Source organism: Chelonia mydas, chromosome 27 (genome assembly GCF_015237465.2).
Source record: "Chelonia mydas isolate rCheMyd1 chromosome 27, rCheMyd1.pri.v2, whole genome shotgun sequence".
In the NCBI taxonomy this organism is placed as follows: domain Eukaryota; kingdom Metazoa; phylum Chordata; order Testudines; family Cheloniidae; genus Chelonia; species Chelonia mydas.
The window spans coordinates 12,182,338-12,208,053 of record NC_057860.1 but is presented as its reverse complement, the minus strand read 5'-3'; the positions used below and the strand labels follow the sequence as shown (position 1 = coordinate 12,208,053).

The following is a 25,716-nucleotide window of genomic DNA, read 5'->3' as shown; positions in this document are numbered from 1 at the left end:
CCCCTTTTCCCTCTCCCCTTGCAGAAGCCGCTGCCTACCCTGTGACCCTCCTGGGCACCGCATGGGCGCACACGTGCCCCTCGCCTGTGACCTCTCACGACCCAGCCCCGCTGCCCGAGGAAGGGGAGGGCCGGAGGGAAAGAGCGAGCCCCGCACGTCTCGCGAGATGACACCCCCCCCCGCCCCCATCCCGGGTCTAGCCTTTCCGCTCTCGCGAGACGTCTCGGTGGCCGCGAGAAGGCGGAAGTGTCGCGCGGTTTGGAGCGTAGCCATGGCCGTTGGGCTGGCGGCGGCCGCCGCGGACTGAGGCCCGAGCGGGAGGGGCCCGGCCGCGGGTACCTGCTCTACGCCAGGCCGGCGCCTGCGGCCTGCCCCGGGGCCCTCCTCCCTCCCCCCCGCTCCCGGGCCCGCACCGGCCCACGGGATGAAGGCGGCACAGGGGGGCGCCGAGGGTGAGTCGGCGGGGGGAGGCTTGGCCCTGGCCCTGGGAGAGTCGGGGCTCGGGGGGGGAGTTGAAGGGGGAGCCCCAGACGCTGTAGCGGGAGCCCTGGCTTCTAGGGAAGGGGGCGATCTGCTCCCCAACTTCCCTCTGAGATTCTGCTGCCCCCGCCCCCTTCCCTGCGTTCAGCTTCCCCCCCAAACTCCTCCCCCCCCAGTCAGCTCCAAGGGATTTTGGTTGCTCCCTGCTCCTTGCTGGGCGAATGGGGAGTTATTTCCTCCCTACACACACGTTGCCCCCCACGTTGCTACCATGTTGTTCTGCTACCCTGCATGGAAGGGGACCGACATAGGGGGGCCCACGGCCACCCACATCCGTCACAGCAATACAGCCCATGCACGCTGGGGTTCTTCGCTGCCTGTCGCCCCAGTGGGATGTGAATGGTTGCTGGAGCTTACGGGTTCCTAGCCCCGGCTGCTGCATCTTCGTGGGAGCAGCCTGAGGACAGCACAGCTGTCTAGGGTGGGATGTTTCATCTTGGGCTGCGTGGTCTCCTGGTATACGGAACGTACGGCTACCTAAGCCGTGTTGATCCAGCATGATCCTATATGGCCCAGGAGAGGTTACAGTAGGTCCTACTGTGCAAAGCTTTATGTTGATCAAAATAGCTTGCCCTTTGATCAAGATACAGCATTATATAGTGGAGTTTGAGATCTTTTGGGGATGGGTGTAGCATAAAATAGATCAGATTGCAGACACCTTCACCTTCATCAAACATGCCCCTTCAGTTGCTATTACACTGTCAGAGAATGATACAATTTAGTCCAGAAGTTCCCAAACTTTTTTTTTGCTGAGCCCTCCTTTGGAGATTCATGTCCTGAGCACACACGCCCTTGTGTGGGGTGCCTGGTACGCACGGGGTGAGTGTCCGGTACCCACGTTGAGGGAGGGATGCCTGCTACCTATGGGGAGCAGAGTGGGTGTGTCCCATGTGGCAGTTTCCACTCCCTACAGGGGTTGGGGTGGTCTTGGCTGATGGGACCTGGCTCCCTGCCTATCACACTCCTCCCTGTGCAGGGAAGCAAATGGAGCCCTGCTTGGATCAGGAGAGCAGCAGAATGCTGCACCCTATGAGTAGGGGCCCCCTCCTGACTTTGGCCCCTTAGCCTGGCCCTGGGGCACTAAGCTCTGTCTGCTTCCTCTACTCAGGCTCTGTCCAACAGGGGAGGCAGCTGGGGCTTGGTTCCCTGGGGCTGTACTGAAGGGCTGGGGACAGGAAGGCGCTCTGTGCTGCAGGGGTATCAAAAGTAAGGGGGACAGCCTACAGCTTCCTTCTTGCAGAGTCCCTTCTCGCTTCCCCAGCAGATCATGGTAACGGCCAGTTGGCAGCAGTGGCAGTGGGGGAGTGAGATGAACAGGGAACCTGGTCCTAACAGCTGAGACTGCCCGCACAGCCCCCCATCCGCTTCTCTTACCCGACTGGGCCCCTCTTGGCTCAGACTCTTCAGCACAGCACAGTCAGGTCCTCACATTCCCCTAATAACGTTGTGCTTCCCTTGCCCTAGAGGTGTTCTCCACAGTTTAGGAACCTCTGATCTGTTCCATCACCAACCTGAGTTTGAAAAGTCCCTAGATGTGTGTTTACATGAGCAGTAACTTACATCATCAGGTGCTGTTTCCCTCTGTTTTTCTTGGATCTGACAACTCAGATGAGGTTGCTAAAATAAACTGTGATGATTGCTGTACATTTCAAAGAGTCTAACTATAGAGGAACCTGTTTCTTTTCTAATGAAAGCAGGTGTGGCATTAGCATGGGTTCAGTTGGACCCACAGAAATAATGAAACCACAGGTGCAAAAACAGGCAAACATTCATTTGTCCTAGCCTGGTGCAGAGGGGAGGGCGGGGGAGTTGGTAAATGAGCCTGCCCTGCACTCACCCCATGGCAGTGGCTCCTGTCACAATTGAGGTGTGGCTGGGCCAAACCAGAGTGCCACTGCAATCCTGTGCATCAGGTGCAGTGCTCCGCCCTCCTTCCTCCCCCCATGACCTCGCCTTCGCACCAGGGTGGGATATGAGTAAGGGTTGTGGTGCTAGGGAGGAGGCTGAGACATGACACTCATTTTTTTAAAATGACTAGATTTCAGGTGATGGTGTCCCTTGAAACCCCATTTACTGTGAAATCCCGAATTGTGTCACTCCCTTGCAGTGTGCAAATAGCAATCCCAGTTCTAGGACATCTCTGCAACCTAATGACACCGTGCCCCCAGGATACCAACCCCTCGGTATTGGCTCCATCCCACTAGGCAGGTCAGAATACCTCTAAATCATAGAATTTTGAGCCCTCTGAGGTGCTGGCAGTCGGGTCGGGGCATGAGTCCCTCCCTGTACAGCATTCCAACTGTCGCTGCTTCAGTCAGGTCCTTCACTGTAAATGGGCTCCAGTTGGAGTCTTTATAGTGTGTTATGTTGACTTCCATTCAGTGCTGTGAAGGTGTTTTTAAAAAAAGAAAATAATTGAATACATGAATGTGATTACAGTGGATCTCAAACTGTGATCTGTGGCTTCCTTCCTGGAGATTCACAGAATACAAATGGTTGAGGAATATGTAGTGGGAGGTTGGGAGAGAAGGTGGTCTGTGCGGAGGATCTTTGCCATACAATGGGGTTAGTAGAACAAAAGAGTTGGAGAGGAACTATGTGTATACAGTGCAATAAGAGACAGGAGATTAAAAGTAGAACCTCCCCTCTTTAAAGAACTGCTATACTTCTTATCTTCTGTTTTCCTTGAGGTTTCAGCAGGTCTTTAAACCATCCTCTTGTGTCTGCAAGGGGTACCCAGTCAGTTATAATGCAGTACCAAGACTAAACAAGATGGACCAAATCCCACTCTCACATCTTACTCACATATGTTGTACTACTGATTTCCCCAGGAGGTATTTGAAGTCTTATAGTCTCCTGGGTTTGATGATCTTTGGTGCAATCTTTGCATTATTTAACTGTGTGTGTGTGTGTGAGAGAGAGAGAAGAGTAAAGTGGCAATAAGTAAAATTTCTCTGAATTGTTTTATGTTGCTGTTAAGGGCAAAGGACACATCTTTTATTTGGAACTCGCAGGAGTTTTTATTTGTAAAAGTTTGAATTTTATTGTCAACACGGAGATTAAACAGTGGCAGGCCCCCTGACTGAGTTGTCCCATATCATTTGTCCTGTAGAAACGGAGAAGCTGAATAAGATGAGTTCTCTCTTGGAAAGACTTCATGCAAAGTTTAACCAAAACAGACCTTGGACTGAAACGGTGAAGCTTGTCCGTCAAGTCATGGTGAGAATTGGAGGAGTCTGGATGAGATTGTTTACTGGGAGAATGGTGTAGTTATGTAGTCTGGATTAGTAGTAATACTTCTTTAGCACTCCTCAGCCAGCTATCTCAAGGTGATTTGCAAAATATTAATCCTTACAATCGCTCATAGAAGATAGAGTTTTACCAGTTGCACGTAGAGGGCATAGCCAAGATCAGGGTCCCTCTAGGTGCAACTGGTAAAACTCTATCTTTTTGTAAAACAGGGAGAAATAGTTCCTGCCTGAGAAAGTTTATAATTTAAATAGACAAGACAGACTAAGGAGAAACAAGAAAAGGAGTACTTGTGGCACCTTAGAGACTAACAAATTTATTTGAGCGTAAGCTTTCGTGAGCTACAGCTCACTTCATCGGAACAGACACAAAGAGAAGATGTAGCTTACCCAAGGGCTAACACCCATGGAACATTGGCAGAGTCAGGAATAGACCCCATGATCCTGCTGCCCTTAACCACTGGACTGCAGTGTCTACTTAGAACTAAGGTACCAGTCCCCTTTGGCAACTAGCTGTTAGTGCAGTTATGCAGCACAGTCTCATTCATTCTCCTTTTCTGGTAGAAGTACAGTTAATTTGTGAGACACTGCACCAAGTTATTGTAGAAGTTTTCCTAATACTAGGCATGTTGCTTTCAGTTTTAGCACCACTGCCCGGCTGGTGTGTTTGTTGAAAAGGCAGCAATGGGGAAGGGAAAGATAGGGCGACCAGATAGTAAGTGTGAAAAATCAGGATGGGGGTGGGGGGTAATAGGAGCCTATATAAGAAAAAGCCCCAAATATCAGGACTGTCCCTATAAAATCAGGACGTCTGGTCATGCTAGGGAAAGGTAACGAAAAGTTTTCTGCAAATATTGTTCTGTGATGTGTGAAATTTGCATGCCTGGCTATTCCCTCCCCCTCCCCCCATTTCTTCCTTTATTATTCTGTTTGTTTAGGATTGTGCATATATAAAAAGCTACTAGAGTCAGTTCCTCCAATTCAATCAGCTGCTTAAGAAAAAAAAAGAGGTGTGTGTGCAGTGGATATCTTTGTTATCTTGCTCCTGTTCTCATTTTAGGGACCTAAATGGAAGAGTAATTCTGGGATGGGATTTAATTTACTTGAAATTGTTTGAATAAACAACATTTGGCCCTGAATAATAGTTATAATGACTCACTCTTGATGAACATTGCATACAAATGGGGGTTGTTTTCTCCCTTTTCACTTAGGAAAAACGGGTTGCGATGAACTCTGGGGGCCATCAACATCTGGTGAGCTGTTTGGAGACTTTGCAGAAAGCATTAAAAGGTTGGTAAACTCTTTGGAAAAGTAACAACAAAAAATGTACTTACGCTTTCCATGGTGTTCAGAATGAAATATGATAGAAATATTAAATTGTAAAAACAAACAGAAATAGCAAATGTTTCATTTTGTGTTTATGGTATGTGCATTGACATATATGCGCGCACACTTTCACACGCACATATTTACCACTTATGCCACAGTAGAATGTCATAGTTTAGGTTGCCAGTAGTATTTTATTCTAAACCATTTGCCTGGCCTCAACCCAAAAGTGATTAGGTATGGGAACATGGAAGAATATCAGTTCATTTCTTTGCAGTTGTGACTGCAATGGTGGGCTGTATTTTTCTTTTTAAAAATTGCTCCTGCTATATTTTGCATGTGGATAATTCATGTGTGCGCACACCCAGATGTGTAAGTGTACAAGTGCGTAATGTTGGCTTGTGTGTGTGTGAGGAAGGGTAGTTGAGACTGCACTTAGTGCCAAAGGAATACACTCCTATGGGAAAAGTAAGTGTCATTCGATCTAAACTTGCCTTGTGTCTTTCCTGTTTAGTATCATCTCTGCCTGCCATGACCGATCGCTTGGAGTCTATAGCTAGACAAAATGGGTAAGTCTTCTTTTGTGGCAGAAACATTTCCTGTGTATCTGTACAGAATCATCATAATCTCACTGCTGGTTTGATTGTTTTTTGTGTGCATCTCATAGCAATTTTTGTTTTGTTTTGTATGTAAGCCTTGGATCTCACCTTAGTGCAAATGGCACTGAATGTTACATCACTTCAGACATGTTCTATGTGGAAGTCCAGTTAGATCCTACAGGGCTGCTGTGTGATGTGAAGGTGGCGCACCATGGAGAAAATCCTGTGGTACGTATAACCTAGAAAGAGGAGATGGGTAACGCCAAAGGCAAGCAGTGTTGGTTTGCCTCCCCTCTGCACAAACACAGGGAATCAATTGTGTAAAATATGTCCATCTAGTTCTCATAGAAAATCTCTACTCATGGCTTCAGTGGAAGGTGAAAACCTCCATGGGCAGATTCCTTCTCACTCCTAAATTTGGTGATTGGTTCAGTTCTGTGCATGTGAACAAGAACCTCTTAGATAATGGTCCATATTTTTCTTTGAGTCAGAGTATAATCAATTGACAAAGCAGAATTACAGTTATCTGCAGCTTTTTATTGGTTTCCTTCAGCATATTTCTTTATCATTGATAAAACTTACAGTTCTGTAGATGGAAGATGGAAACTTGGGTCAAAATATTTCAACTTGGAGGCCTAAAGTTAGGCATCATAAAAAAGTGGCCTGATTTTTCAGAGGCAGTAGCATCTGCAATTCCCATTGATTTAATTGCACGTCTGAAAACCATGCCACTTTTAGTAGATACCTACATATGGATTTAAGTATTCAACTTAAAGCCCCCAAGCTTGAAAACTGGTATAGTTGTTTAACAGGAGATAGTATTAAATGAATTTGTGCTGCAAGTGATTGACAAACAGGGCATCAGAACCATGCTGGTGTAGAGCAGTGAGTGTAAAACTGTTTCTGACCAGTGATAATGGTCAGAAACCTCATTCTGTCCCTGTATTTTATAGTCATAGAAATGTTCAAAAGTCACAGATGAATTTGAAATGAATGTAGTGTATGTTCTTTCCATTTCAGAGCTGTCCAGAACTGGTGCAACAGCTGAGGTGAGCAAAAACAGCTGTTCATTGCATCCTGAAAAGATTCTTTTCCCTGATATTGATCAGCAGTACTATTTTATGGGAGGAATTGTACAGCAGTTGGTAACTGTTCCTTCTTCACAAAGTCTTTGCACTTTCACAAGAGGTTTTCTGGCTTCGTTTGGCTAGGGCTTCCTGACTCTTTTCATCATGCATGGTACCTCTGAAGCCTCTGTACGAGGCCACACAATTGTCTCTTGACCAGGGTGTTTTGCAGAGACATTTAAAAAACAAAAAGCTAAAACTAAATCAACTGCGAATATTAAAGGCAGTGATTAAAGAAACATATTTTCGCAGTTTTCATGTTGCAAAAGTAAATTCCTAAGTGATTTAAGAATTGTATTATAAAGGTAATAAGTCTTAAAAATAAAATGATCTACTATGAACGATTTATCCAAATTGCTTAACAATGACAATTTTTTCCTCCTCCTAGAGAGAAAAACTTTGATGAATTCTCTAAGCATCTAAAGGGGCTTGTGAACCTTTATAAACTTCCTGGAGACAAGTAAGTGTATGTAGTGTATTCTCCTCCTGCCCCCATGTTTATATAGCCAGTTTAGGCCCCAATTCTGCAAGCACTTAACCCATGTTAATTTTACACAGGTGACTAGTCCTGTTGGCTTCTGTGTACCTGCTTGTGTGCTTAAAGTTAAGACTGTGTATAAGTGTTTATAATATTGGAGCCCAAGTTGCAAATCTCTAACACATTATGTCATTTGCTTGGGAATCCATTTGTCAATTTTCTTACACTAAGAGACTTGAAAAACTTTTTTATCTTGATAACCATCTGTCTTTATACATAAAAAAGCACTGCATTTAAAGGTCACTGTCAAGATAAACTATATTAACAAATTTCCTTACCAATGCCCTGATCCTCTGTGTATTTATTTGAATTACCATTGTGCCTAAGAGTCCCAATTGTGGACCAGGATCCCATTGTGCTAGGCGTTGTAAAAGCACAGAACAAAAAGACAGTCCCTGCCCCAAAGGGCTTACATTGGGTTATTCAGGTGCATACATGTTTGCAGGATCAGGGCCTAAGTTAAGACTATGAAGCATAAAAATTCTTATTCTTTTCATTTTCTCCTCTGTGGTTCTGTGCATTTTTTATTTAAAAAACACAGATGTACGTGTAAATCCCTTAATTTTATATTTTATTATAATCACGAAGTACACAGATACCAAATTAGGAATACATATGTACATGATTTGCTCTGTACAAATTGAGAAAAGAAGAGAAAATATAATATACAATCTAAGATGTGAGACATTGTATCATTCACTGTTTATATGTCTTATCAGTTTACATTGAAACCATAATAGGAAAAAATGACTGTCTTTAGTGATTTAATACCATGATTAGGGTAATACTTTTAGTAAATAATTTAATCTGAAGTTCTGAGGTAACTTTAGGTTCTGTACAGTTTCTTGAATTCTTTTTTTTTTTTTCCATATTGCTTTTTTTCAAGCAAACTTAAAACTAAAATGTACTTGGCTCTTCAATCTTTGGAGCTGGATCTCTCAAAGATGGCAGTGATGTACTGGTAAGAACATTTATACACCTTTGATTTTCTCAATACCTGGGCATGAATTGGCGGCATGATGAGACCGGTACTTTCTGACTTCTTTTTAAAAACTGATGCTTACATTAGAGCAACCCCATGCAACTGGAGGTTGATACAAAGCGTTATAGAAACTGTTCATAATTTTTTCGGCTTTTCTAAAGTCTGTGTTTAACTGCAGAATGAGCAATTGAAATAGAAGGTGAGGAAAAAACAGGCTGAGGATGAAAAAGAGAGATTAGAGATAGAAAAAGAGCAGAGACAGCGTGGACGAGAGACTGACCAAAAAAAAAAAATAGATACAGCAGCTTTTTTACTATCTAGCAGGAGGAGATCCTGGGATGGGGTTGATCAGCCACTGATCACAGGGGTTGTTCCAACAAAACAGGTTGGGAACCACTTACGTTAGCTTTTACTGTTGTAGGTTTAGTGGACTAAAACCCACTTAGCTAGTGGGGAAACTGATGACTCCTTTTGCCAATACTTTGAGACATTTTCCAGTTACAGTGTGGAGCTTAAGATATTTACTTGTATCTGACTGTGAAGTGTGTATTGTAAGATCTTAAAGGAGCCACCAGTGCTTAGACGTTTGGGATTCGAGCTATGCTCCAGCACGTCCTAAATGTACTATTCTCTCTGTTGTAGGCAAGCCACCAACGCAAGTCCCCTCGACAAGATTCTTCATGGCAGTGTTGGGTATCTCACCCCAAGAAGTGGAGGTATCTGTGTCTTTTGTGTAACCAAAAGAGAGAAAAGGGGATTGAACAGACCCTTCTTAGTTGTCTGATTTTATTCAGGTGACTTAAACCTTTACGGATGGTAGCTGAGCTTCATATTAGCAGATACTAATAGTGGATAAGAGTTGCCAGTGTAAGAGTGATGGTCATCTACATATTTCTAAGTATCTCATGATCCAGTAGGGTAGTTTTACTTTTACAGAATCACTCAGTATACTGGATTTAGAATGCACAGTTTCTCTCTGTCAGACATCTTGGCCTCTGTTAAAAAGAGCGACTGTTTGAACAGCTTTGCACTTCATGTGCTGTGCAGTATTGCAAAGTGAGTATGGTCTGGTTGCTAGTGACTTTTATGAAGGATCAGAGTAACTCATCCATCAAGGCCCTCATTAACAAGCCTGTTTCCCACAGGTCATCTGATGAATCTCAAGTATTATGTTTCACCCTATGATTTATTTGAAGAAGGCACTGGAGCCCCCATTATTTTGCATGAGAACAACGGTACGTCACCTAAAAGGCTGCTTCTGGCCACTTTGATTGTACTTTAGGCACATAAGATTTTCAGTCTGTCTAAAACTTGTTCCTAGTTTTGTTTAAACTTTTCTATGAAGTCAGAGGCAAGAATATTGTAGAAGAAGGCCGCTTCTTTATAGCGTGAGTGACTGACTCACTGGTGGTAGAGTTTAGATTTTTGAGGAAAGTGTAGAATTCTGAAGATTGATGGCTGGCTTCTCCTTCATAAGCGGCACAAAATGGCCTTCCTATCTGGAGATGACTGATGGAGAATTCACACTGCATAGGGGAAGTCTTCACCAGCAGATAGCTGGCAGAGGTGGCTCTTCTGCTTTCTACGCTAGCCAGCCCCCTTGCCCCTGGCATAACAGAAAGGAGAGGTCATGGCAGATGTGTTCCAAGGGCGAGAGGAGCAGGGCGAAGCAGAGCTCCAGTGCTCTTGGTCATCCACTAACATAAAGCCAATGGTCCATTCAGGACCTTACACCGGTGGCAAAGTTAAACTAGGTCCCCTGCTACTCCAGCTTCCACTGGGGCTGGACAGCCAGGATCAGGGAGTCATGACCATTTGGCTGTCTGCAACCAGTGCTCTCCAATATGAGAGAATCAAGAGCAGAGTGACGGACATAGGTTTGATAAGCACATGCAAACCCTGGGACACTTCTCCCATTTTCTGGGTACAGTTGACCTCTGGAGGTGAAATCCACTTCTGTGCAGGCCTGCACAAAGCCAGTGCATTACTTAAATCCTGCTTAAGCCCTCGAAATATGCTGGCCCTCTGCACTGGGGTGAATTTCATCCAGGATGGCTAACTCTAGGTTTATTTTATATTGATTAATTTAAAAAAAAAACTAAAAAAAATTCTTTCCCCGGTTCCAGCTGTGATTATGAGTGTGGCTTTTTGTAGGACGAGAATAGTAAACTTCCACACCTGTTCATAGGGGTTTGCTCTTAGGTAGCATTTTATACAGTAACACCAAGCTCCGTATCTAGCAAAAGCGAGACAACTTGGAAAAATAAGACACTGGGACTGAAATGCTCCAAAATCATAAATAATTTTGCACATAGACGTGTACTGCAAGCTTGTAAAGTCACCTGAAAGTTATTGCTGACCGGTAACAAGCCCACTCCAGAAATAGAACTTCAAATAGCATAAACAAAAGGCTGCACACTCAAACTAGGCTATATCAAACTTTAAAAGAGGTGCTACATAGACAAATAACACATCTCTATGTGAGCAGTATTTTTAACTCCTAAAACACATGAATGGGTTTTCCAGCAGGTTTTGATATGGTCTCCTTTCTCTTGCCTCCCCTTCCAGTCCCTCGGTCTTTGGGCATGAACGCGTCGATAACAATCGAAGGAACCTTGGCTATGTACAAACTCCCAATTGCACCATTAATTATGGGATCTCATCCTGTTGACAACAAAGGGTAAGGAAAGGGCACTTCTGCTGGGGCCTCTCACAGTGGCCTCATTCAGATGCTGCTGGCATGTCACTCTTTTGAGTCATCTTTCCGAGGCATGTCAATAACACAATGTCATATCATCAGTCATGGGATCTGATGTTGCCCTGATCTGTGAAATACCCTGCACTTGAGACATGAGTGAAGCCTAGTTTTCAGGTGTTAATCAAGTGTCGTAATTTTTCAGAAGTAACAGACACAATACTTATGTTTGGGCAGAGGATAAAATGTGTATCTTACACTTAAAATATATATACACTTTAAAAAATGTTTCTGTGCATACACCATAATACTTTTCTACCTTACAAGTGTGTTGTGAGGATAAATTCATTAATGTTTGTGTGGTACTCAGGCATTGTTTTCGGGGGATAGGAGCATAATGTACCTACATAAATATAAATATGCATGTAATAAAAAATAACAAGTAACTTCAATGTTTTAGGACTCCATCCTTCTCATCAGTCACCAGTGCCAACAGTGTTGACTTGCCAGCTTGCTTCTTCTTGAAGTTCCCACGACCTATTCCAGTATCCCGGGCTTTCATTCAGAAACTGCAGAGCTGCACAGGTGGGCTGTAACTCTATCGGACAAGTATTCACGAGCTTTTACTAGTAGATTGTTTTAAGCACACCAAGTGATTTTAACCCAAACTCTTATACTCTCTTTTATATGTGCTTTTGAGGATTGACTAGGTCCATATTATTGTGCAGCTCCTTTTAGCTCTGTGATGTCATTATGCTCTGCTGTTTCCCCTCAGGAATCCCATTGTTTGACACCCCGCCAACGTTTGTCCCCCTGTATGAGCTGATCACACAGTTTGAGTTATCCAAGGAGACCGATTCTGTACCTTTAAACCACAACATGCGCTTCTATGCAGTAAGTATGTCACTAGAACTGGGGAACTAAGCACACAGAAGAGGCAGGTTGAAGACTCTTGAAAAGAGTTAGAAACCCTGGACTGGAATCTATTAAATACAACTCCAGCCTTCTCTTGTACCAGTATAACTGTCAATTAGGGGCATGTTTTTATCAATAGTTATTCCAGTACAGCCCTTAGAGTGGATGCAGTTATACTTAAAGAGCTACAGCTTTTGTGCGTAGACACAACCTGTTATCCAAGCCAGAATGCTGGAAAAGACACAACCACAGTAGGTTAATTGTCCTGTCTTAACTGTGGATTTGTCATCCTCTGGACTGCAAGCGTTTCTTTTTGCAACTGATCTACCGCCATTACAAAAGGTAACCCAAAACCACGATGTACTGTTGTGTCAGACTGTTGGTAAATAAACCGATGCATGTGCAACCAATGAGTTTGTCTGCATGGGTTGTCTTGTTTAATGTTCCTATTTAACTGAGAATCACATACCAGAACACAAGTGGAGAATGTAAAGTGACCAAAGGAGATCAGCAATTTGGTCTAATAACATTTGATAAATGACCTCTTTTAAATATGTGCCTGTGCTAATGAGCTGATCCTCCTAAGGACAGACTTGCTCTTTTGATTGGGTTAGTTGCACAGATGAGAACTATGAAGGTAGCCAAAATTATGGTATGCCAGAGCCTGGATTTATGGGAAGGTATTGAAATCATCTGTACTGTTAAACCACTGCCTCTCTGAGTGACTGCCATGAGCTGGAAAACTTGTAGCTGATGTGAGGAGGGAAGAGAAAGGTACTTTCTGGGTTGGCTACTGTGTTTAAGGATGCAGTTTCCATTGAACATGCCAATATCTGTACACAGCAAGTGACTGATTGTTTACATTAACATGGAATTATCTGGCTTCTATAGGTATCTTAGATTCTTAATGTAATTTGGACTTTTTGTGGGTTTATAGATGTTTTTGCATTTGCAGGTACAATGAGTGGGAATTGACTTTGACTGTGTAATTATAAAACCCAAGCATCACGAGAGGTGGAATGTCACTGTGGTGGTTAGGGCAGAGATCTGGGAGATAGCATTCTTGGGTTCTGTATGTGGCTGTTCCACTGACTACATTGTGTGACCTTTGGGTAAGTCACTTAAACAGTTTGTGTGAAATCCTGGACTCACTGAAGTCAATATAAAACTCACATTGAATTCAGTGAGGCCAAGATTTCACCTTCTGTGCCTCCGTTTCCCCAACTGTAAAATGGATCAATACTTCACTGTCCTTTTGTGAGGTGGTTAAGTTTACTGTGTATAAAAGTGCTTTGAGAACCTCTGATGGGGCAGTATAGAGGTACAGAGTGATACTATCATTCTTGGCAGTGGTATTTCTGGACTGGTATTTTGTTGGTTCAGGTTGTAAATCAGTTTATAAAAGGGTTTGATTCTTAGAAAGTGTCTCTCCAATGTTTGTCAATTCCAACCACAAAGGTAACTTAGCATGACACAGATTCTGGAGCTGCACTTGCTTTGGTAGCTGTCTTTACTTCCTTGTATCCAGTACCATTGGGGTAAAGCACAGGTTGTTTCCTAGGCTCTTCCAGGACAGCAGCACTGCTATTTCCTGAACAAGGATGCTCCTCTTCCAGATGGAAGGAGCCTGCAAGGAACTCTCATCAGTAAAATCACCTTCCAGCACCCTGGCCGGGTTCCTCTCATCCTCAACTTGATCAGGCATCAAGTGGCCTACAACACACTGATCGGCAGTTGTGTCAAGCGAACTGTTTTAAAAGAAGGTGGGTGACACATTGACTAACATAAATAAAATTCTGTGACTGGAGATGATCCTGGATTGTTTTCTGTAGCATATTAGAATCAGACGGCGGGTTTGGGGAATAGGAAATTAGAGGCCCAGGCTGCTTTGCTTCACCATTTTATTTTTCTTTCTTTTCAATGGCTATATTTGAGCTAATGTCTGTCTTTGTCTCTTGTGCTGTGAAGATGCTGCATTTACCAGCTCCTGTGTCTTTCAGATTCTCCTGGGATCCTGCAATTTGAAGTTTGTCCCCTCTCAGATTCTTGCTTCAGTGTATCCTTTCAGCATCCTGTGAATGACTCCCTGGTGTGTGGTGAGTAGGGTTCAGTGAAAAGCATGTATTTATAAATGGATTTCAGGTGAAGATAGGGGTGTTGTTTTTTGCCACTACAGTTGGAAGTTTAATTTCTCCCAAATGCCTCCTCTCTGTCTTTCAGTGGTCATGGATGTGCAGGACTCCACACATGTGAACTGTAAACTATATAAAGGGCTCTCTGATGCTCTCATCTGCACGGATGACTTCATTGCCAAAGTTGTTCAGAGGTAAACCAGGCCTTCTCTGTGTTGCTATAAGATGCTACTCAGAGCAGCTTTTATAAATCCCCAGAACAGTAGCACCCAGATACTGGTGGGCACTTCACAAATATCTAGGGGACAGTGGTTCTACAGTTCATTTTTCTGCAGAAAGATCCCGTTGTGTATCACCTGCTACCTCGCTCAGACTATCCTCCATAGCTATTTATAAAGCACTACAGTTTGTTCAGCCAAAGAGAGGGCTTGAATAGCTGAACATTTGTAGTCTTCCAATTTTGAATAGAAGGTGTCTCATGAAACCGAGTTAATAAATCAGTTAACTCTTGCTTATCAATCATTGTTTTAAGCATGCGACATAGATTTCTAGCCTCCTCAAATCTCTGTATAATAGTAATAGTGTTACAATAATACAAATAAATAATAATGCCTAGATCTTTTGTCGCAATTTTCATCCATAAATCTCAAAGCACTTTACAAATGACTTAAGTAGCATTATTCCCATTATACAGATGGGGAAACTGAGGCACAGAGGTTTACAATCATATGCCCAAGGTCACTGAGCAGGCAAGTGGCAGAGACGGGAATATAAGCCAAGTCACTTGAGCCTCTGTCTAATGCCCTGTCTCCTGGTACATACTGCTTCCATTATCCTTTCTATTTCTTAGCTACAAAAGAGACAAAATATCATTAAAAGACTTCTGAATTCTGATGAACACCTCTGTCTGGGTGGCATCATTCCAGAACTCCATTTCTGTTGCACTTCAACTGTTGTTGAGAGTTTTCTACGCCAGCCTTGGACAAAACCTACCAGATTTGAAGCCATTCATCCTTTGTCTGTGGATTTCAGGCAAATGATGGTCGGGAGAAAGGGAGGCAAAACCAGGGCTGTATTGGAATCTCGGTTCCAACCGTAACTGTGGAGCAGCAACAGCTGACCTTATTAAATATTTGTTTCCTGGATGCCTGTCTTAGTTGTATGTGTTTTCATGCTTCATGATGAGCTTGCATTTGCCTTCAAAGTCTCTGCCTCTCTTTGAATTAGAGGGTGACTCACTCACAGTTCCAACATTTGATAGCCCTGCCACCCCCCAGATTTTACATTTATCAAAATTACTCAGCCCCAGGCAACATTGGAAGCATTTAGAAAACTACAAGCTATTAATAATGCTCTGCACATACAGAGACCCTACAGACTTCTTTATCAATGTTGATGAATTACCTACCTTCCAGGTCAGTATGATTATTCTTATTTTATAGATGGGGAAACTGAGGCACAGATTAAGTTGACTTGCCCAAGGTCACACACAGAGCCTGTGGCAGAGCTGGGAACAGAACCTATCCCTCCTAACTCCCAATCTCTTTAGCTGCAAGATCATCCTTCTTCTCTTAAGTATTACTTAGTTACTAATTATTAAAGTTTGATTGTAATTAAAAATGTAGCAGATAATATTAATGAAGACAATGTAGAGAGGCACTGTTGTTGAGTGGTTAGAGGAGTATGATAGAGTAGCTATGAATAGATACAGTAGGGAACAAAAGATGCTAAATTCTGGCAATTCCTGGCTCAGTTGCTGTCTTGCCATGTGACCTGAGGCAAGTCTCTTGCGATTTGCATTAGTTTACCCTCCTGCAAAAGGGAGATAATTCCTAACTCTCAGAGCTGCAGTGAATCCTGTAATGTTTTTAAAACTCTTTAGTTGACAGTTTCTATACATGAGCAAATTGCATACTAAATCCTTCACGCGTTCTGTCTTGCAGATGTATGTCCATTCCTGTGACGATGAGAGCCATTCGTAGAAAGGCAGAAACCATTCAGGCAGATACACCAGCCCTGTCCCTCATTGCGGAGACAGTAGAAGACATGGTGAAGAAAAACCTGCCCCCCGCCAGCAGCCCAGGGTACGGCATGACCACAGGCAGCAACCCAATGAGTGGTACCACTACACCAACAAACACTTTTCCGGGGGGGCCCATCACTACCCTGTTTAACATGAGCATGAGCATGAAAGAGAGGCATGACTCGGTGGGCCATGGGGAGGACTACAGCAAAGTGTCTCAGAACCCTATTCTCACTAGTTTGTTGCAGATCACAGGGAATGTGGGGTCTACCATAGGCTCAAGTCCAACCCCTCCCCATCACACGCCACCACCAGTGTCCTCACCAGCAAGCAACACCAAGAACCACCCGATGCTCATGAACCTCCTTAAAGACAATCCTCCTCAGGACTTCTCCACTCTGTATGGGAGCAGCCCTCTTGAAAGGCAGAACTCTTCTTCTGGCTCCCCCAGAATGGAAATGGGCCCTGGGGGGAACAAGCAAAAGAAAAAAAAATCTCGCACACCAGCAGACAAGCCCAAGCATCAAACTGAGGATGATTTTCAGAGAGAGCTGTTTTCAATGGACGTTGATTCCCAGAACCCGATTTTTGATGTCAACATGACCGCCGATACTCTGGATACCCCTCATATTACTCCAGCGCCCAGTCAGTGCAGCACTCCTCCTACTACGTACCCCCAGCCTATACCTCACTCTCAGCCCAGTATTCAGAGGATGGTTCGACTTTCCAGTTCAGACAGCATTGGAGCTGATGTTACTGATATCCTTTCTGATATAGCAGAGGAGGCTGCCAAGCTCCCCAGCACTAACGAGGACTGTCCACCCATTGGAACGCCTGTAAGGGACTCTTCTAGTTCAGGACATTCACAAAGTGCCCTATTTGACCCAGATGTCTTTCAGACAAATAGCAGTGAGACCCCGTACACTGATCCAGCCGACCTTATAGCAGATGCGACTGTGAGCCCAAACAGTGACTCTTCAAACCATTTTTTCCCTGAAGGAGTAGATTTCAACCCTGACTTACTGAACAGTCAGAGTCAGAGTGGCTTTGGGGAGGAGTACTTCGATGAGAGCAGTCAGAGTGGAGATGCTGACGATTTCAAGGGCTTTGCATCCCAGGCCCTAAGTAGTTTGGGAGTGCAAGTGTTGGGGGGTGACGGGGGAGAAAATAAATTTAAAGGAAGCAATCAGGCAGACATGGTTGACTTTAGTATTATCGCAGCTGCGAGCAAAACCCTGGGGTCCTCTGACATTATGGAGCATCACAGTGGAAGCCAGAGCCCTTTACTAAGTACAGGGGATTTGGGAAAGGAAAAGTCTCAGAAACGGGTAAAAGAAGGCAATGGCTCTGGGAGTAGTTTATCGGGTCCTGGGCTAGATGGTAAGCCAGGAAAACGCAGCCGGACCCCGTCCAGTGATGGTAAAAGTAAAGAAAAGCTTCCAAAGCGGAAGAAAGCAGACATAGAAGGGAAATCTCCCTCTCATAGTTCATCAAACAGACCTTTCACCCCACCAGCAAGCTCCGGCGGGTCAAAATCTCCTGGAAGTTCAGGCAGATCTCAGACTCCTCCTGGTGTAGCCACTCCTCCTATTCCAAAAATCACAATTCAGATCCCCAAAGGGACAGTGACTGTTGGCAAACCATCACACGGCCAGTATACAAGCAGTGGCTCTGTCTCCTCGAGCAGCAAAAGCCATCACAGCCATTCGTCCTCCTCTTCCTCCTCCTCTTCTGCCTCGGGCAAAGTAAAAAGCAGCAAATCAGAAGGGTCTTCTGGCTCAAAGATGAGCAGCAGCCTCTACCTGAGCCAAGGTGGCTCAGGTTCAGGTCAGTCAAAAAGCTCAGCTCAGTCTGTGGGAAAGCCTGGATCCTCCCCTATCACCAAACATGGCCTCAGCAGCAGTTCCGGAGGTACCAAGATGAAGCCTCAAGGGAAGCCTTCATCACTTATGAACCCTTCCATGAGTAAACCAAACATTTCTCCTTCACATTCTAGACCATCAGGGGGTTCTGACAAGCTTGCCTCTCCAATGAAACCTGTTCCAGGTACTCCCCCGTCATCTAAAGCAAAATCGCCTATCACTTCAGGTTCTGGGGGCTCACATATGTCTGGGACTGGATCAGGGTCAAATATGAAGTCCTCTTCAGGAATGGGATCCTCTGGGTCCATGTCCCAGAAACCACCTCCTTCATCAAACTCTTCTACAACATCTTCATCTTCCTTTTCATCTAGTGGTTCTTCCATGTCTTCATCTCAGAACCAGCATGGAAGCTCCAAGGGCAAATCTCCAAGCAGAAACAAGAAGCCATCCTTGATTGCAGTCATAGACAAACTTAAACATGGGGTTGTTACTAGTGGGCCTGGAGGTGAAGACCCAATGGATGGACAGATGGGGCCAAGTTCCAATTCCTCAAGCCATTCTTTGTCCTCCAAACACAACATGTCTGGAGGTGAATTTCAGGGGAAGCGGGAGAAAAGTGACAAAGACAAATCCAAAGTCTCTGTTTCTGGAGGATCTGTTGACTCTTCCAAGAAGACTTCGGATTCCAAAAACATTGGTAGTACTGGAGTGGCCAAGATTATCATCAGCAAACACGATGGTGGTTCCCCTAGCATAAAAGCCAAAGTAACCTTGCAGAAACCTGGGGAAGGAGGTGGGGATAGCTTAAGGCCTCAGATGGCTTCTTCCAAAAGCTATGGATCCCCTCTGATCAGTGGGTCTACTCCAAAGCATGAACGTTGCTCACCCAGCCACAGTAAGTCACCAGCATACACTCCTCAAAACATAGACAGTGAGAGCGAGTCTGGCTCCTCTATAGCAGAGAAATCCTATCAGAACAGTCCCAGCTCTGATGATGGCATTAGGCCACTGCCGGAATATAGTTCAGAAAAACATAAGAAGCACAAAAAAGAGAAGAAGAAAGTGAAAGACAAAGACCGTGACAGAGATAGGGATCGTGACAAAGACAGAGACAAGAAGAAGTCACACAGCATTAAACCAGAAAGTTGGTCTAAATCACCTATTTCTTCTGACCAGACTCTGTCCATGACAAGTAGTGCTATCCTATCCGCTGACAGGCCATCTCGGCCAAGCCCTGATTTTTTGATTGGGGAGGAAGATGATGACCTCATGGATGTTGCTCTGATTGGCAATTAATTTAAAAAAAAATAATTTTAAAAGATCTCTAGAACCCCCTAGTGGGTTCTAGAGATAGCAAGCAAAGAATCGTTCATTTCAGAATACCACACTTACCTTGAGGGACATGGTTTAAAATGAAAACAGTATTCCTGAGGATCTCAAAAACCTGCACAGAATACCTGCGAGTGCTGATCTTTCTGACTGGGAATGGCAAACCAGTCTTCTGACTGTGGCCCCAAGTGTGCAGCCCATTTACACACATGCTGAATTTTACACGTATTAATAGTCCTGTAAAGTCAGTGGGCGTAGAGTTAAGCATGTGGGTAAGTGTTTGGAGGAACAGACCCTAAATTGGTGCAGAAACATAAATTATTGTGGGAGAATCAGATTTTTCCCCCCTCCCTCTCCTTTTCATGAGAAGTTTTTAGAAAGTTTTGAGCTAATAACTTTAGGGCATATTTTAATGTTTGGGGCTTGTGGTTTTCTCTTTTTTTGAAGGGTGGCTGGAGAAAAGAGAAATGCTTTGCAGGTTTCTTTTATGGAGTTTCTTCATCATTTAGTGTCTGATTCTTAGAGGTGCTGAGGACCTTCATCTTCCATTGACAGCAGCAGCTCTGCAAAATCAGGCACTGTGTTTTGATGGACATCAGCGTTTTATTCCAGGTCAAAGCGATGAAGGATATTTATGTCGATGTTTGATTGACCTTGCATTTTAGCTATTTATTTATGTCCCTATTTGAATGCCTCATGCTGTTTGGTTTTCATGCAGTCTCTATATTTAAATGGTGTGATGCAGGGTTTGAAGGGACTCTGGGAGAGTGGGAGCTTGGTTAGCTGTGGGTTAGGAAAGCTTGGAAAATGTGCAGCCACTGTAGCTTTGGGAAAGGTGGTAAAATCACAGCATGCTTTGCCCTGATCTGAGCGCTGTTTGCTAGGTTTAAAGGAAACAAAATTCCCCAGAATCCCAGTGCTGTGAAAATTCACAACCTTTACAGAGATACATTTAGGGCCCAATCCTGCAAATACTTAAGAATAGGCTTAACTTTATTCATTGTAAAAAATCCCATTTGAAGTCAGTGCAACTATTGTTACTCGTGTGCGCAAACGGTTTGTGGAATCAGGCCTTATTTTTTTAATCTTTCTGTTGCAAAAGTGCCTAAGGGGAGTTTTCAATTTTTGTGTGTGTGCAGCACATTTTTCCACAGCAGCACTGCTGGTAACACACACACAAGCATTCCCCATGCCCCCTCCCCCCGAGAGGTTGTTAGCTCACCAATAGGTGTGAATCATTCCTGTGCCGGTGTTAGAACTTACGTTGATGAAAACCATGCTGAAATGTCTTGGCTCTGTGAAAACTGATTGGCTGCAATAGAAGCAATAATTTCCCCGAATGGCGGATTTCCTTCTCTCACCAGGACTTTAAAGGAAGAGGCAGGCAAGACCTGCTAGTCTCTGTCCTTGAGAGGATAGGAGCGAGAAGTCTATTTTATAAACAAAAGCATTTAGGATTGTTTTGATAGAGGAGGAGACATGGAAGAGCCTGCAGACAAGGGAACACAGTGTATCTAACGAGTACTGTGAACCCATCTCCTTTTAGGTCTTACAGGGAAATGCACTGAGTGAAATCCTGGCCCCACTGAGTTTTGCCACTGACTTCAATGGGGCCAGGATTTCACCTGTGGGCTTGAGAATACCCTTTATTTTGGGTTTGCAGTTTGAAAAGACTTCAAGGTTTAGGTTTCCTTTAAACTGTAGATATTTCCTGTCTTGCACACAGTCCAGCCTCCTGATAATTTTCAGGCCAAACAGCTTCTCTTTTCTGGCTCATGTAGAGCCCCTAAAAAACTGGAATGGTCATATCTTTTCGGTGGGTTGGCTTCTATGCAGCTATCTATAGGCTTTTCCATTCTTCCTGTCTTCAGCTCTATTTGGGGCTGTATACTGAAATTGCTGTTGTCACATGGAAAGCAGGCGGGAATTTCTCTCTCACACACAATAGCTCCCTTTTATTTTCCAACCTCCATCCCTTGCTCCTAGTGGTCTGCATTCCATGGCTTCCCTCTCACCAATACTCCCATAGAAAATAGTAAATAAAGTCCAAACCTGCAGCAAATGACATTATTTGATGCACTATCAAAATTATATGACTGTGTGGTGTCAATGAAGAGGATGTAAGAAATACAACACCCATCTTGAGACCCTGCTAGAGTGGCTGCATCTTGGAAATAATACTTGTTCAGATGGCAACAGGTTGTCATCTGTTTTAGTTCTGTCCGTCTCATTTTAAGTTGCTTTATTTAAAATAACCCTTTAAACGTCTTTGGATTGTGTGACGGCTTAGCTGAAGCTAACAGCACTGTTACAAAAGCAAAGCAAGGTTTGGGTTTTCAAGGAATAATTTCCTCAATAAAATGGACTGGTGTTTTAACAGTATAAAAGATTCAGTAAAAGGCTTTTTAAAAAATTGTTCAGCTTTGCAAATTATTAAGATTTAAATTATAAATATATTTTAAATGAAACAGCTGAATGTGTTTCCTTCACTACCTACCTAAGACTCAAGTTCAGGGTTCTAAATTTCTCCTGCAAGAGGTGGGCGTCATTGCTAACACCTAAAGAAATACAGGGAACAAAGTTGCATCCTCTTTAAGCATCTGTGACTTTGAGTGCTGCAAGAGAAACTGAATCCTGAACAGTAGTCATAGCAGGTAAATAGCTTCTCAGTCCACTTATAATGCACTGTAACCTTTCCCCTTTATACACGTATTTGTTTTACACTAAGTAAGGGAGAGAGACAGCCATTAAAAGTCAGGCAACAGTTGCATGATGCTCCTGTTGCACTGATCAGAGATGAGGTACACTTGTCAATATTACACAGACATTTTACATGTAAATGTTTGATCTCTTACAAATGTTTTATTTTTAAAATATTTTTGTTATTCTCTATGATATTTTACATCTTTCAGTATTGGAAAGATAAATGTGTAAACAAACTAAAAAATTTTTAAAAAGCCAAACCTTTTAATCTCAGGTTAAGAAATGGATGTTGAGATTAAAAGAAAATGGTTCTTTCCTAAATGGTCATTATGTAAATAAGTGTCTTCAGATCTGCTTTTTGTGGGCAACTGTGTAAATACTTCCTGCTAATTTTTCATTCTTTTTCAATGTAGAGTGTACTTTCAACTTTTTTGGAAATACTGGAAAAAAAACAAAACATGTTTATTTACATGCAAATACATTTCTTTGGTAAGAATATTGTCTCGTCTTTATTTAAAAGCATTCTGCTTCCCAAGAACTGTCTTAACTTCAAGGTATGTAAAGTCAACACTCTTACAAAAAATCATTTTAGAAATCAAAGATTGCTATCGCCTGTCAGTGAAACATTGGTTCTGACAGTACGGGACGCATTCCACTGCTCTGGTGGCATGCAGGAGCCAGAACTTGTGCTGCAAGAGGCTAGGGGAGAATGCCCCAGGCGCAGGTACACCATAAGGCCACCTCCTTTGTATGCCTTGGTGCAAGGGATATGCTAAAACCATCTCCACAGTGCATGGCCCAATGTAGATTTTGGGCTGTGACACAGCGTATTGGCAGCCTAATTTATTCTGTGGGCTGCAGCAGACTAGAATCCCAGAGGTGCAGCCATCTTTGCCCACCTTGTCCACCAGCTGTGCCTTCCGTGCTGCATGTCTTGGCGGTCAGAGCACTGAATCTTAACGTGTAGTTTTTTAGTGCTCTGGTTTAGAATTACAGCCTTCATCTGATTTAATGGTAAAGAGGAACAAATAAAATGGGGAGGAAAATTTGTATTCCCTAATGATTTGTGCCTTTCATGGCTAGCCTTCTTAAGTGAGAACTGATGATCAAATAATATATTCAGTTTACAAGGTTTTGTCATTTAGCTCTGTTAGTACCCACAACATACTGGGCACCGTATATGCATATACACAATCCTTGTTCAGAATTGCTAAAATCACTGGACAGGACCAAGAATTCTTGTAACTAATTTGACATTAGTGAAGGGAGAACTAGTGTTAGCTAGCAACTAGTTTAGTTTTAGAAAAATGTTTTGTGGAGACATGCTTCCACACAGGAAGCTAATCTATTGGATTAATCTGTTACACAAAAATTCAATGTAGTCCAATGGTCACCAAGTTTCACTGGCTTGTCGAATATAAATGTTTGCCATGTGTTTATGGATAAGACGGCTACAGAGCAGTAGTTCTGTATCCCTAGTGGTCCTTTAAAGTCCCTTAATTATAGCTTATGTTCACAATTGACGTGCTTCAGCTGTCTTCCATTCAGTTGTCTCCTATAAACCACTGTGGAACTTAGATGGCTCCTCACCCTAGTACAATTTCAAGACTGATTTGTTGCTGCCCAAGATCCCCCATAGGTTAAAATGTGCACAGTTGAACAGGATACAGAGAGCACTCACTGGCCCAACTGAGGTCTGATGTGAGGAGAAAGATGGTTTTAAGCAGAAGCACAAGACTGGGGGTGGGGATCTGGGTACTAATTCTAGCTATACCACTGCCTAACTATGTGATCTTGAGCAAGGTCCTGTTCCTCTTTGTGCCTCAGTTTCTCCTATCTGTAAATGATGTGGACCTCTCTCACAATGCTCTTGGGAAAGTTAAGTGATGTTTCTAAGGTCCTTTGAGATTCTCTGAAGGAGGGCACTGTAGAAGTACAACGTGTATTAAACGGGTATTTGCCCACAGGGTGTAGTGGAGAATAGAAAAGGCTCCAACAGCCATAATTTACCACCAGGGATCTCTGATCTAGTGTCAAGGTAGTGCTTTTCCTTTTACTCTGGAGTTTTGTAGTAGATTCTAGGGTGCTGCTCCTGTTGAATCTGTTTTCCTCAGCTGAGGGACTCTGTCTTTCCCTAAGGCGGAGAGTCCTTCTTTCAGACGGGTTTTTGGTCTGAATTCCTCAGCCCGTCTGGGCTTCTGGCTGCAGCTCACGTTGAGCTGAGACCATCCCTGCTTCCTTCCCCAGAGCCAGCGCACCTCTTGCGGCTCGCCCTATTTAAATCCCCCCTGCCACGCTTGATTCTCCCGCCGTCGTTCCGTCATTCCGAAGCCCCGCCCAGCGGGGAGGTGATTGGCCGCAGCCGGGGCACGGCTGTTCCTACCGGAAATTGGTGCGGTCTCCTCTGGCACCGCTGGGGGGAGCGCTGAAGGGGAGCGCAAGCAGCCCCAGCTGGGGGTAAACCATCACTGCCAGAGGGGCAGCCCCCCGGGTGCAGGAGGGGCGCAAAGCTCCAGGGGGAAGGGGGCTGCAATCTCCCACTGGGCAGGTTTGGGGCGTGTGATCTCCTTGGGTAGATGAGGGGTGATGGGTGAAGTTTCCCAGGGGGTAGACGCAGCCCTCTGCCCGGGGTGGGGGGCGTTAGGCTCCTGGAGGACCGGTGGCGATCTCCCCCTTGCAGGGCCCTAGGGATAAGGTGAAGGGGATGCAGATTCTGTGGTCAGTCCCCTGGGGGAGCTCCACTAAGAGAGGTAGAAGTGGGGTTAAACCCGAGGAATTGCAATCTCCCCTGGATTTTAGGGGTGTGTGTGTGTGTGTCTGTCGGGGGAGAGGGTGCTGCTGTGTGCCCTGTGTTGAATGGGGAAGGGAGCAGCCTCGCGTTGCGGATCAGATGGCCCTGGGAAGGGGTGCAGTCTCCCCTAGGGTGGGGGGATGCAGGAGCTGGGGAAGGGGCGTAGTCTCTCTGGGGGGGGGCGTAGGAGCTTGGGGAGGGGTGCAGTCTCTGTAGGGTGGGGGGGTTACAGGAGCTTGGGGAGGGGTGCAGTCTCTCTGGGGGGGTGCAGGGGCTTGGGAAGGGGTGCAGTCTCCTGTAAGGGGGGGGATGCAGGGGCTTGGGAAGGGGTGCAGTCTCTCTGGGGGGGTGCAGGAGCTTGGGGAGGGGTGCAGTCTCCTGTAAGGGGGGGATGCAGGGGGTTGGGGAGGGGTGCAGTCTCTGGGGGGGGTGCAGGAGCTTGGGGAGGGGTGCAGTCTCCTGTAAGGGGGGGATGCAGGGGCTTGGGGAGGGGTGCAGTCTCTGGGGGGGTGTAGGAGCTTGGGGAGGGATGCAGTCTCTCTGGGGGGGGATGCAGAGTGCTGGAGGGGGAGGGGGTCTGCCCTACGGTAGTGGCGGGGGGTGGAGGTGCAGGGCCCCCCAGGGTAGGTGGGGCGGGGGGGGAGGTGCAGGGCCACCGTGAGGGGGGGTTACACTCCGCTTGGGGGGAGGCAGGGGCCAGGGCGCATTTCCTCTGGGGTGCGACCGTTGGCCCTGCCCCGCTGCAGCCCCCTCCCCCCTCCGGCGGGTCCACGCGCGCGCGCTCCCCGCCGGCCGGGCTCGCGCCGGGGCTGGCTCTCCCCCCGCCCCCCCGCGCCCGGCGCTGGCCAATGAGCGGCGCTGTTGCTGGCAGGTGCGGAGTGTTTTTGTTTTGGGTTGAAGTTGAGG

The 25,716-nt window shown here is 44.9% G+C and overlaps 1 protein-coding gene across 2 annotated transcripts; it reads left to right on the top strand.

Annotated features, from left to right (window-relative positions):
• The first annotated feature begins 225 nt into the window (after window positions 1–225).
• MED1 (mediator complex subunit 1) lies at window positions 226–22,515 on the top strand. Of its 2 annotated transcripts, none has more exons than XM_037886777.2 (17): window positions 226–452; window positions 3,653–3,759; window positions 5,000–5,078; window positions 5,629–5,683; window positions 5,809–5,941; window positions 6,734–6,762; window positions 7,229–7,300; window positions 8,265–8,339; window positions 9,003–9,076; window positions 9,506–9,595; window positions 10,929–11,040; window positions 11,516–11,640; window positions 11,831–11,949; window positions 13,532–13,733; window positions 13,971–14,066; window positions 14,191–14,296; window positions 16,046–22,515. In XM_037886777.2, exons 1-17 carry the CDS (start codon window positions 425–427, stop codon window positions 19,281–19,283), a joined length of 4,740 nt encoding a protein of 1,579 aa, XP_037742705.1. In that variant the 5' UTR covers window positions 226–424; the 3' UTR covers window positions 19,284–22,515. The 2 variants fall into 2 exon arrangements, with proteins under 2 accessions (XP_037742705.1, XP_043392702.1); XM_043536767.1 differs by lacking the exon at window positions 226–452 and adding an exon at window positions 3,222–3,374.
• Window positions 22,516–25,716: the final 3,201 nt, after the last annotated feature.

Coding starts and splice junctions, on each gene's coding strand:
- MED1 (XM_037886777.2), top strand. CDS start 425: ATGAAGGCGGCACAGGGGGGCGCCGAGG. Junction 5,079..5,628: donor TTTGCAGAAAGCATTAAAAG/GTTGGTAAACTC, acceptor TTTCCTGTTTAG/TATCATCTCTGCCTGCCATG. Junction 14,067..14,190: donor GAATGACTCCCTGGTGTGTG/GTGAGTAGGGTT, acceptor TCTGTCTTTCAG/TGGTCATGGATGTGCAGGAC.